The sequence below is a fragment of the Palaemon carinicauda genome, chromosome 2 (assembly GCF_036898095.1).
Source record: "Palaemon carinicauda isolate YSFRI2023 chromosome 2, ASM3689809v2, whole genome shotgun sequence".
Lineage (NCBI taxonomy): Eukaryota > Metazoa > Arthropoda > Malacostraca > Decapoda > Palaemonidae > Palaemon > Palaemon carinicauda.
The window spans coordinates 44,283,623-44,296,641 of NC_090726.1; the positions used below are offsets into that span (position 1 = coordinate 44,283,623).

The 13,019-nt window shown below is 33.8% G+C and overlaps 1 protein-coding gene across 1 annotated transcript in view; it reads right to left on the reverse strand.

Moving 5' to 3' along the window:
- Positions 1-352: 352 nt before the first annotated feature.
- The window catches only part of LOC137616301 (uncharacterized), a 19,444-nt gene continuing 6,777 nt past the window's right edge, over positions 353-13,019 (reverse strand). The window contains exon 2 of the mRNA XM_068345949.1: positions 353-1,088. Coding sequence (XP_068202050.1) covers positions 353-1,088 — 736 coding nt within the window. The remainder of the gene's footprint in view (positions 1,089-13,019) is intronic.

The following is a 13,019-nucleotide window of genomic DNA, read 5'->3' on the forward strand; positions in this document are numbered from 1 at the left end:
TGCTGGGATCGATCTGCTGTTACGCAAATGATAGGCGAACACATTACCACATTTATCTTATATTGCCCTCCTTTCGAGCCACACTTACTCGGCCCTACAAAGTTTCGATTTAATGCCCTGTTTAGATTCCATTTACGAAATACTTTATAACTTGGGCATCCTCTCCCGGGGGTTTTCTCTCGGCTGATGAAAGGAGGCCCTCCACAGGCAAGTTTTGCCCCCAAAACAAATCTTGTGTAGTTTTCCCCAAATCCCCTCGACTTGTTTGATGGCTTCCGCAGGGTCGTTTAACCTTGGCCAGAAGCTCAAACTCGATTTATAAAGTTTGAAGCGCCTCCCTTCACGCTCATAATTAGCCAGTTAAGAATAGATCAGGAAGTTTTCCTTTTTCTATTTTGTCAAAGCTTATTTTCCGAATTGGGTTGAGGGAATGAGGAGGGGAGGCTCTCTTGAGGAAGGGGGAGGGAGGGGTCATATGGGTAATGGGGAGGGGAGGGGGACTTGAGGATTTGGGGAGGAAGGGACCTGAGAAATGGGGAAGGGGACCTGAGGAATGGGGAAGGGGCCTGAGGAATGGGAAAGGTAGAGGCCTAAGGAATGGGGAGAGGACAGGGGCCTGAGAAATGGGTAGGGAATGGGGCCTGAGGAATATGAAAAGAGGGGCCTGAGGAATGCGGAAGGGTCCACTTAGGAATGGGGAGGCGACTGGAGGGCTGAAGAATGGGGAGGGGGGCCTGAGGAATTGGAAAGGGTGGGGGCCTGAGGAATGGGGAGGGGAGGGGGCTTGAGGAATGGAGAGGGAAGGAGCCTGAGAAATGTCAAAGGGAGTGGGCCTGAGGAATGGGGAGGGGACGGGGGCCTGAGGAATGGGGGAGGCGACTGGGGCCTGAGGAACGGGGAGGGGAGGAGGCCTGAGGAATGGGGAGGGGACGGAGGCCTGAGGAATGGGGAGGGGAGGGGGCCTGAGGAATGGGGAGGGGAAGGGGGCTTGAGGAATGGAGAGGGAAGGAGCCTGAGAAATGTCAAAGGGAGTGGCCTGAGGAATGGGGAGGGGACGGGGGCCTGAGGAATGGGGAGGGGACGGGGGCCTGAGGAATGGGGAGGGGAGGGGGCTTGAGGAATGGAGAGGGAAGGAGCGTGAGAAATGTCAAAGGGAGTGGGCCTGTGGAATGGGGAGGGGACGGAGGCCTGAGGAATGGGGGTGGGAGGGAAGGCGGGCTGTTTTATCCAAGTTCCCAGATGCGTGGAAGGAAGATAACATTTTTTTTTTAGGCTTTTAAGAAAAGTGTCGAGCGAGAAGTTTGAAGCCGGGTGATGAAATGGTATTTAGCGAGAGGACATATTTTATCCAACCTTATTAGATTCTCTTTATTCATGGTTCTGTTGTTTTTTTATTTATTTTTTTTTCATTTATTGATGTATGGGGATCAGAGTGAAAGAAATGTATGTGGTTTATGTATTGTAGATTTTCCCTTTATGGTGGAGAGTTTTTGGAAAGTTTAACAACGCTTCCAGTTGAGAAGTATACAATCTGCTAATTACTTAGGTCACAAAAATGAAGTCATCAAATATATAACTGTATATATATATATATATATATATATATATATATATATATATATATATATATATATATATATATGTGTGTGTGTGTGTGTATATTATATATATATATATATATATATATATATATATATATATATATATATATATATATTGTGTGTGTGTGTGTATATATATGTATATATATATATATATATATATATATATATATATATATATATATATATATGTGTGTATATATATACATATATATATGTGTGTATATATATATATATGTATTTGTGTATATATATATATATATGTATGTGTGTGTGCATTTGTATATATATATATATATATATATATATATATATATATATATATATATATACACATACATATACATATACATATACCTATACCTATAACCAGACACTTGCTCCTTATCATATAAGGAAGATAACACTACCAAGAATGATCATAGCAATAAATAATCTTAGAAAAATATTAAGTGCAATTGAATGACAACGATATGAATAACTCATCTAATTTCAATTTTTGTATCTTTCACAGATCCTGGAGGATCGGGACAAGGTAAGTGGTTATGCATACCGTTACTGAAAGGGCTTGTGTTTTCATTGCAGTGATTTTATGTATATGTATATGCTATGAGTTTTCTTGTATGTATATTTTCAAGGTTTTTCTGGATTTGATATTGATTATTATGGTTTTTTTGTGGTTTATGTTTTTCTTGCATGTATATTTTCAAGGTTTTTCAGGAATTATGGATTATTATGTTTTTTGTGGCTCATGTTTTATTGCTTGTTATGGTTTTTGATACTTGACATTCTGCTTTGTATATGGTACATGAGTATGAACTTGTCGTATGTCTTATTTTCAGGTTTTGTTAGGATTCGTATTGATGACTTTTAGTTATTGATTTTTTATGGTTTATCAGTTGGTATATTCTGCGTTGTATATATAAGTATGAGTTTTTTTTAATGTCTTATTTTCTGGAAATTTCAGGATTTATGTTCATGATTTTTTTTTTAGTTTTAAGTTATATATATATATATATATATATATATATATATATATATATATATATATATATATATATATATATATATATATATATATATATATATGGTCTTTCCCTTATGACATTTTGCGCCGATGTTTCGCTAATGTTTTGTTTAATATGTGATTGTAATGTTGATATAATTGTTTGCTTTCGACCCGTGAAAGTTAATATTTACATACTTAGGGTACCATTTAAAAGTGTTTTTGACAAATATTTTATTTCTTTAGCATAATAGAGCATGAATTATTTTGTCATTGCCCTGACAGTAATGGTATGTTAGTTATCCAGATGTGAAGTAGAAACCAAACACTTGAAATTAATTAAAACTTTCTTTTATTGTTTTTATTGGAAAAGGTTTTTGACAGCAATATCTTTGTAGCATCTGTTTCTGTTACGTCTTTTTATGACTGGTGTTTTAGGGGGATTCGTTGCTTACGTATGCCAATATATAATATCTTTTATTTGTATTTTATCAGCCTTAATGCTAACATTGATCGAAATCTGTATTTGATTTTGCATTCGGAGAAGCTTCTAATTAACCTTAAGAATTCTGTTTTTGCACTGATGTAGCGTTTCAAGGTCGCGTGATAGTTAAAGAATCTCTCTCTCTCTCTCTCTCTCTCTCTCTCTCTCTCTCTCTCTCTCTTATGGACACCTCTTCGTTGGCCTTCCTTGGACATGAAAATTAGGCGATGGAAAGTTGCTCTCTCTCTCTCTCTCTCTCTCTCTCTCTCTCTCTCTCTCTCTCTCTCTCTCTCTCTCTCTCTCTCTCTCTCTCGTCAAAAGCCTTTTCCAGAGTATTTGCCAGATTTTAAAGTTTGATCCAATTAATTTATCATCTGGATAACTTCGTTCAATCTACACCAAAGGATCGATGCATCAAAGAAGAATTAAAAAGGTATGTGTTAATTTAACTCATTTTAATTGTTACTTTTGATTTAAAGATTTATTGAAGTCATCAATGTAGGTAATTTTTGTCCCATTATTTGATGTAGGTTAGCAAGCTTGTTTTAATCAAGATAGTTTTCGTTTAGGTAAGCCAGTATATATATGTATATATATATATATATATATATATATATATATATATATATTTTATGTATATATTCTATATATATATATATTCTATATATTTATATATATATTCTATATATATATATATATATATATATATATATATATATATATATATATATATATATATATATATATATCAACATTATGCATTTCCTTTGAGTATCACTTTGAAGCAAAATAAGGCAATGGTAAACATTACATTCTTACACACACACACACACACATATATATATATATATATATATATATATATATATATATATACATATATATATATATATATATGTGTGTGTGTGTGTGTGTGTGTGTATGTGTATGTGTGTGTGTAAAATTTGTAAATTTATATGTATGCATTCAGGATACACAGACAGTATATGTGACTACTGTTCGTTTGATGCATACTGCAGCCATGCACTTTGTTTTCCTCACAATACGATATTTTGAAGAGACCCCGAAGGTATATAGTTACCAAACGTAATTTCAAAAGTTTACAGTTACCGAAAGTAATTGAATCATATCTCGCTTCCAGTGCCTTTTTTTTTTTTTTTTTTTTTTTTTTTTTATATATAATGCTTTGTGGCTCTTTCATTCTTTTAAGCCACAAGCCATGGCTCGCTGTCCTTTTTTTTCGCGTGGTTAGAGAGAGCCAGAAATTTGTTTGTGACTGAGTGAGGGATAGTTGAGTTCGTCCCTTAGTCGGTGATGATATTTGTGATTACTGCTTCGTTTTTTTTTATATTGTTCTCTCAAGAATGTAAATGCGGTGGTTGTGTCTGCGTTAATTGGTGCGTTACCTGTGCGCGCGCGCGTGTATGTATGTGTATATATATATATATATATGCGCATATGCATATATATATATATATATATATATATATATATATATATATATATATATATATATAAATTTTATTTATATACTGTATTTATACTTACATATACTGTATACTGTATATATACATACATATATACTGTATATATATATATATATATATATATATATATATATATATATATGTGTGTGTGTGTATGTATGTATATTTAATTTATATACTGTATTTATACTTATATATACTATATATATATATATATATATATGTATATATATATATATATATATATATGTATATATATATATATATATATATATATATATATATATATATATATATATATATCTATTTCACAAACACCACTAACTTTTGCTGAAATAACACGAAGATCCCTCGTTAATAAAACGCTCCTTACGAATCGTAGTAAGAACGACTTGATCAGACCAGACAATTTCCAAACCGCATCTTATCAATCTTGAAGACGTCACTATGAATCTGCCTTCCTTGGAATCTCCAAGCTGCATTCCAACCATCACCGTGAATATTCCAGGAATTCCATAAATCACGTCAGGAATGATTCCAGGTAATGTGACTCTCGCTTTGAACCATTTCATTTGAATGTGATGGTTTGATTTTATGTTATAGTCAATTCTTTTTAGTGAGGTTAGATTTGCATCGATTCGCTGGGGGTGCCCTTTTAGCTCGGGAAAGTTTCCTGTTCGCTGATTGGTTGGACAAGATCATTCTAACCAATCAGATAGCAGGAAACTTTTCCGAGCTAAAAGGGCTCCGCTACAAATCTTTGCAAATGCGCCTCATTAAAAAAAATGGAGTACAGTATAGTGAGGAATATGATATATTAGCTATTTGTGAGGGACCCTCACTGTGATATTTGGTTTGAAATAATCCTTTGTTTTTATTTTTTTCTCCGTAGGTCGTGACGTGGGACACCTGGCTGAGATCTGCAACCTTTAAATGGCTCTACAAATGAAGGTTTATATAATCCAGGTTAGTATTTGTGGGAGATTATTATCATTATCATTATTATTTGCTATGCTACAACCCTAGTTGGAAAAGCAGGATGCTATAAGCCCAGGGTCCCCAGCAGGAAAAATAGCCCAGTGAGGAAAGGAAACAAGGAAAAATAAAATATTTTAAGAGCAGTAACAACATTAAAATGAATATTTCCTATATAAACTATAAAAATTTTAACAAAACAAGAGGAAGAGAAAGTAGATAGAATAGTGTGCCTGAGTGTACCCTCAAGCAAGAGAACTCTAACCCAAGACAGTGGAAGACCATGGTACAGAGGTTATGGCACTACCCAAGACTAGAGAACAATGGTTTGATCTTGGAGTGTCCTTCTCCTAGAAGAGCTGCTTACCATAGCTAAAGAGTTTCTTCTACCCTTACCAAGAGAAAAGTAGCCACTGAACAATTACAGCGCAGTTGTTAACCCCTTGGGTGAAGAAGAATTGTTTGGTAATCTTAGTGTTGTCAAGTGCATGAGAATAGAGGAAAATCTGTAAAGAATAGGCCAGACTATTCGGTGTATGTGTAGGCAAAGGGAAAGAACCGTAACCAGAGAGAAGGAACAATCAAAGGACCCCATAACTCTCCAGCGGTAGTATCAACAGGCGGCTGGTGCCCTGGCCAACTAAGAGCTATTGGGTCTGCCCCAATCTTTTCACCTCCCACTGTATTTCATTTAACACTTTACCCTCCAATCCTTACAATCCTAATTCCCCCCTCCCCTATCCCTCCCCTCCCCTACCTATCCTATCCCCCTATACTGTAGCTGTAGGGAGATAAGAAGAGTGGATGTTTGATAATATGGATGATTATGACTATAGTCAATTCTTTTTAGTGAGGCATATTCACACTGATTCGCAGGGGTTCCCTTTTAGCTCGGAAGAGTTTCCTACTAGCGGATTGGTTGGACAAGAATAATTCTAACCAATCAGATAGCAGAAAACTTTTCCTGGCTAAAAGGGCACCGCTGCGAGTCAGTGCAAATGCGCCTTATTAAAAAAAATGAGTATAGGTCCCCTTCCTGGGTTGGGATAGCTTAACGTTGTGAAAGGGTTTTTCATCGTTATGATAAGTAAAGCTGTACTAGTCAGGGCCACCCATACTAGGTTGGTTTGCTGTGAGCGATCAGATGAAGATCTCCCACCATCACCAATCCGCACTCGCCAGCGTGGTTATGAAAACTGGCCAAACCCCATACACGAATAATATGTCTGAGACTTTTGTCCTGCACTAGACTAGAAACGGATGCATTTGTTGTTGTTTGTTGTTGTTGTTGTTGATGATTAGATGGCAAGGTGGTTGTTGGCTCAGGGGGTGGATGGGATGTGTGAGCAGGAAGATGGATGATGAGACAGGAGGTGGATGATGATAGGGGATTAGATGGATGATTATAAATCAGATGGATGCTGAGGTGCAAGGTAGGTGGTGGGCATATAGTTTATATATTTCTTTATTTCCTTTTCTCACTGGGCTAATTATCCCTGTTGGAACCCTTTGGCTTATAGCATCCTGCTTTTCCAACTAGGATGGTTGTAGCTTAGCTAGTAATAATCCTCCCCTATATAATAAAGAGCAGGTGGCTGCCTATATATATATATATATATATATATATATATATATATATATATATATATATATATATATATATATATATATCTCCGAGAGGTACACTCGGAAACCCATATCTCCCACAAATTGCCGAACCAGCGGGTAGTAGTTAAGAAAGTGGGGAGCGAGTGGGAAGGGATTGAATCTGTTTGCTTGCCTATCTATATAAATATTTAGCCGTCATTTTGACGGGTCGTGTACACTATAGCAATGGTAATTATATAATCTCTTGGCTTTGATAGATGGTGGATCTTGAGAAATGATTTGGGTGCAGAAAGAGTAAGGTGGATGGCAGGGCATTAAGTGGATATGGTAGAAGTGGATGCCAGAGATTTTTCAGAATGGAAATGAGATGGATGTAGGGAGTTAGATGGATGGTTAGAGAGGCTGTGGATGATGGGTGGATGAGTGGATGGGGAGAGAAGAGATGGATGAAGGCGGATGAGGTAGATGATGCGTGAATTGACCAGGTACTGAGAGATGGTGGATGTGGTAAGGTTAGTTATAAGTAATTATTATTATTATTATTATTATTATTATTATTATTATTATTATTAATATTATTGTTATTATTATTATCATCATCTTCGCTATTATTATTATTATTATTATTATTATTATTGTTATTATTATAATTATTATAATTGTTATTATTATTAACATCATCCTCGCTATTATTATTATTATTATTATTATTATTATTATTATTATTATTGTTGTTGTTATTTTGTTATTATTATTATTATTATCATCATCCTCGCTATTATTATTATTATTATTATTATTATTATTATTATTGTTATTTTATTATTATTGTTATTATTATTATCATCATCCTCGCTATTATTATTATTATTATTATTATTATTATTATTATTATTATTATTATTATCATTATTATTGTTAGCTAAGCTACAACCCTAGTAAGAAAAGCATGATGCTATAAGCCCAAGGCCACCAACGGGGAAAAAATAACTTAGTGAGGAAAGAAAACAAGGAAATAAATAAACTACACGAGAAGTAATAACAATCAAAATAAAATATTAAAAGACCATTAACAAAGGTGACTAAGTAAAAAGTAATATAGGAAATAAGTAATACTTTAAGTAATATTATAAAATTTTTTGTTTGCAATATTGTATTAGGTTTGTAGGTCTTGATAATTCTTTGATATTTTAAGGAATATGATTATGTTCTAGGAGAAGTACACTCCAAAATCTAACCATTGTTCTCTAGTTTTGGGTAGTGCCATAGCCTCTGTACCATGGTCTTCCACTATCTTGGGTTAGAGTTCTCTTGCTTGAGGGTACACTCGGATACACTGTTCTATCTAGTTTCTCTTCCTCTTATTGTGTTGAAGTTTTTATAGTTTATATGAAATATTTTTTTCAATGTTTTTACCGTACTTAGAATATTTTATTTTTCCTTGCTTCCTTTCCTCACTGGGCTATTTTCCCTGTTGGGGCCCCTGGGCTTATAGCATCCTGCTTTTCCAGCTAGGGTTGTAGCTTAGTATTTAATAATAATAATAATAATAATAATGATAATAATGATGATAATAATAATACCATACTTTTACGAAATTACTATAGAAATGCATATTCATTCATTGATTTATATTATTTTTTCTTTGTTTTTTTTTTTCTTTTTTTAGTTTGATGTGACGCTGACTTGATGTTGTCTCAGGGTTGCCAACTTCTAATGAACCGCAGCTTAAAAGGCCAACTCATTAGTAGAAAAAGGCCAAACTTGAGTTTTTTGGTCTGAAAAAGGCCAACCTAGCAACCCTGGGTTACCTGCACCTGGAGCGTTTGAAAAATGTAGGTTAGTATTTACATTGTTTATCTGATGCTTTTCTTATAGAGCTTTGGTAGAAGGTAGAATTATTTTGTTAATGAACTGTTTAATCGAAAATTAATTCCATATTGATATACTTTTCGATTTGCACCATTGTTCTTATTTATAGCAAATGATATCGGCGTCAATGACCTTCGATGTCAGGATGCCAGAAAACTGTCAATCAATCACTCAGTCAATGCTATTGGCGTCAATGACCTTGGATGTCAGGATGCCAGAAAACTCAAAATCAATCAATCAATCAGTCAATGCTATTGGTGTCAAAGACCTTCGATGTCAGGATGTCAGAAACCTGTCAATCAATCAATCAGTCAATGCTATTGACGTCAATGACCTTCGATGTCAGGATGCCAGAAAACTCAAAATCAATCAATCAATCAGTCAATGCTATTGGCGCCAATGTAAGAATACCAGAAAACTGTCAATCAATCAATCAGTCAATGCTATTGGCGTCAATGACCTTCGATGTCAGGATGTCAGAAAACTGTCAATCAATCAATCAGTCAGTGCTTTTGGCGTCAATGTCCTTCGATGTCAGGATGTCAGAAAACTGTCAATCAATCAATCAGTCAATGCTATTGACGTCAATGACCTTCGATGTCAGGATGCCAGAAAACTCAAAATCAATCAGTCAATCAGTCAATGCTATCGGCGTCAATGTAAGAATGCCAGAAAACTGTCAGTCAATCAATCAGTCAATGGTATTGGCGTCAATGACCTTCGATGTCAGGATGCCAGAAACTCAAAATCAATCAGTCAGTCAGTGCTATTGGCGTCAATGTAAGAATGCCAGAAAACTGTCAATCAATCAATCAGTCAGTGCTATCGGCGTCAATGACCTTCGATGTCAGGATGCCAATAAACTGTCAATCAATCAATCAGTCAGTGCTATCGGCGTCAATGTAAGAATGCCAGAAAACTGTCAATCAATCAATCAATCTAACCTGTTGTTAGTTTCCGATTTGTGAAGGTTCACATGTGAAAATTTCCTTTCTATGACATTAAGAAAGTCATTTAAGCTGGGACGGGATCCTTGATGTTAAATTTACAATATTACGTTAATATCCTTTTTTAATATAGTGTGCAATTTTTTTTCTTGATTTTCAAGATACTGATTTATTAATTTTAGTAAAGGATTTGTTGAGCATTGATGATTACATTGAATAGTTTTCAATGTTTTGATGGTTTTCCTATTTGTTCTTTATTGACAACAACAACAACAACAATAATAGTATTTTCCCTGATGGACCCCATGGTCTCATAGCATCATGCTTTTCCAACTAGGGGTGTAGCTTAGCTTATAATAATAATAATAATAATAATAAAGATAGTGATAATAATAATAATAATAATAATAATAATGATGAAGATAATGATAATAGTAATAATAATAATAATGATAATGATGATGATGATAGTAACAACAATAATAATAATAATAATAATCACAACAACAATAATAATAATGAAAATAGTAGAAATAAAATAATAACAACAATAACAATAACAATATCAACGTCCCGTCACCGAAATACCATCTCCCAGAATGTAGGCATCTGCCCCAAATACCACGCCATCTCTCCTTTCTATCCTTGCTCCCTTTATCCCCCGGATCAATTAACATTTGATTAATACGACACTGAATCACAGCTTTTAATTATTTACCTTGTGATATCGTGTTAAGGAAACCTTGCTGATTCATATAGCAGGAGCTTGATGGATGCCAGCTGGTGGGGTAGTAGCTAAGCTTTGGGGCTCGTACGGAACTCATTCGTAACTGGTTGCTATTGGGATGAAGTGTTGTGGTGCCCTTTGGAGTGGTAGGACTTGGTGGAGAGGATTGCAAGAGGATTGCTTTCGTGAGGAGGTGAGGAAATTGTTTTGTAGTTTGGCTTTTTTTTTTTTTTTTTTTTTACGGGTGTAAACTTCAACTGTTCTCTCTCTCTCTGTGTGTGTTGGGGGGGGGGGAGCTGTGGACTTGATGAAAACATTATTATTATTATTATTATTATTATTATTCGGGTTTTTTTTTTTTTTTTTTTTTACGGGTGTTAGCTTCTGTGTGTGTGTGGGGGGGGGGGTAGATATGGACTTGATGAGAACATTATTATTATTATTATTATTATTATTATTATTATTATTATTATTATTATTTCCTAAGCTACAACCCTAGTTGGAAAAGCACGAAGTTATAAGCCCAAGAGCCCTATTAGGGGAAATATGATTATTATTATTATTATTATTATTATTATTATTATTATTATTATTAACTTTAACTCTTTTCTGTGTGGGGGGGGGGAAGCTGTGGACTTGTTGAGAATATTATTATTATTATTATTATTATTATTATTATTATTATTATTATTATTATTATTTCCTAAGCTACAACCCTAGTTGGAAAAGCACGAAGTTTTACGCCCAAGAGCTCTATTAGGGAAAATATGATTATTATTATTATTATTGATGTTAATATTATTATTATTATTATTATTATTATTATTATTATTTTCATTGTTATTATTATTATTATTATTATTATTATTTTCATTATTATTATTATTATTATTATTATTATTGTTATTATTTTCCTTCTTCTTCTTCTTCTTCTTCACGAGCCGTCAAAATTATCAAGGAAAACTGTGAATATATTTGTCACTAAGCTGGAGGAAGGATCAGAAAAACGAAAATTTTGGACTAGCGCCTTCGTATTTTCATACCTCTTCAAGTCCAATTGAATTGGACTTGGAGAGATATGAAAATACGAAAGCCCTAGTCCAAAATTTTCGTTTTTCTGATCCTTTCTCCAGCTCAGTGACAAATATATGCATCGCATGCCTCAGCGATAGATCGTCAATATGTATGTATGTATGTATATATATATATATATATGTGTGTTTGTGTGTATATATATATATAAATATATATATATATATATATATATGTATGTATATGTAATATAGATTGTATATTTATAATTTATATATATATATTATATATATATACACATATATATATACATACATATATATATATATTATATATATATATATATATATTATATATTTATATATATATATATATATATAATGTATTCATACATACATACATATATATATTTATATATATATATATATATATATACATATATATATATATATATATATAATATATATATATATATATATACACACAAAAAAAAGTGAATGTGCGCGGGTGTTCGAATACTGTGTATAGATCAATATTAGTAAATTATATCATCTACTCAAAGCGTGTACGGATACAAAATAAAGCGCTCTCTCAAAGGATTGTACCACAGAGGGAAATACGTTTCGTAAATTGTAACGTTCGAATATCCAATTTAGATCATCAACCTTTGTAAAAATGTTCCGTGTGTTCTATGAATGGTTTGCGGGCGGGGGGGGGGGGGGGGCGTATTTTTGTTTTACTATTTGTTTGTATGGAGTTAGTATGGTCCGGCAGGAGACACTGCGCATCACAAGGAACTGGCTGTCCTTTGATGTATCTAGACAATGAGTCCTCTATGGGATTGGTCAGTCTCCGAGGTCCTTTGCGGTAATAGGCGTAGGAGGAGATGATGATGATGGTGATGGTGATGGTGTTTACCGTAGTCTCTAATGGTTAGTATTGTGGGTTTAAGTTTGGTTTGGTTCATTTTGTGATGTGTTCGTAATCAAACTGTGTAGTTTTATTATATATATATATATATATATATATACATATATATATATATATATATATATAATTTCCCCTATATATTAACCAGAATTTTTTGTTATATAAATTTATTTATATATATATATATATATATACACCGTATGTGTATGCATATATATACACACGTATGTGTATGTATATATATACACATACATACACACACACGTATACACACACTTCCTGTCACGCTGAGTAGCATTGCCAATCGTAGAACCCACTCGATCTCTCCACAACCTTCGAGTAGGGGAGTG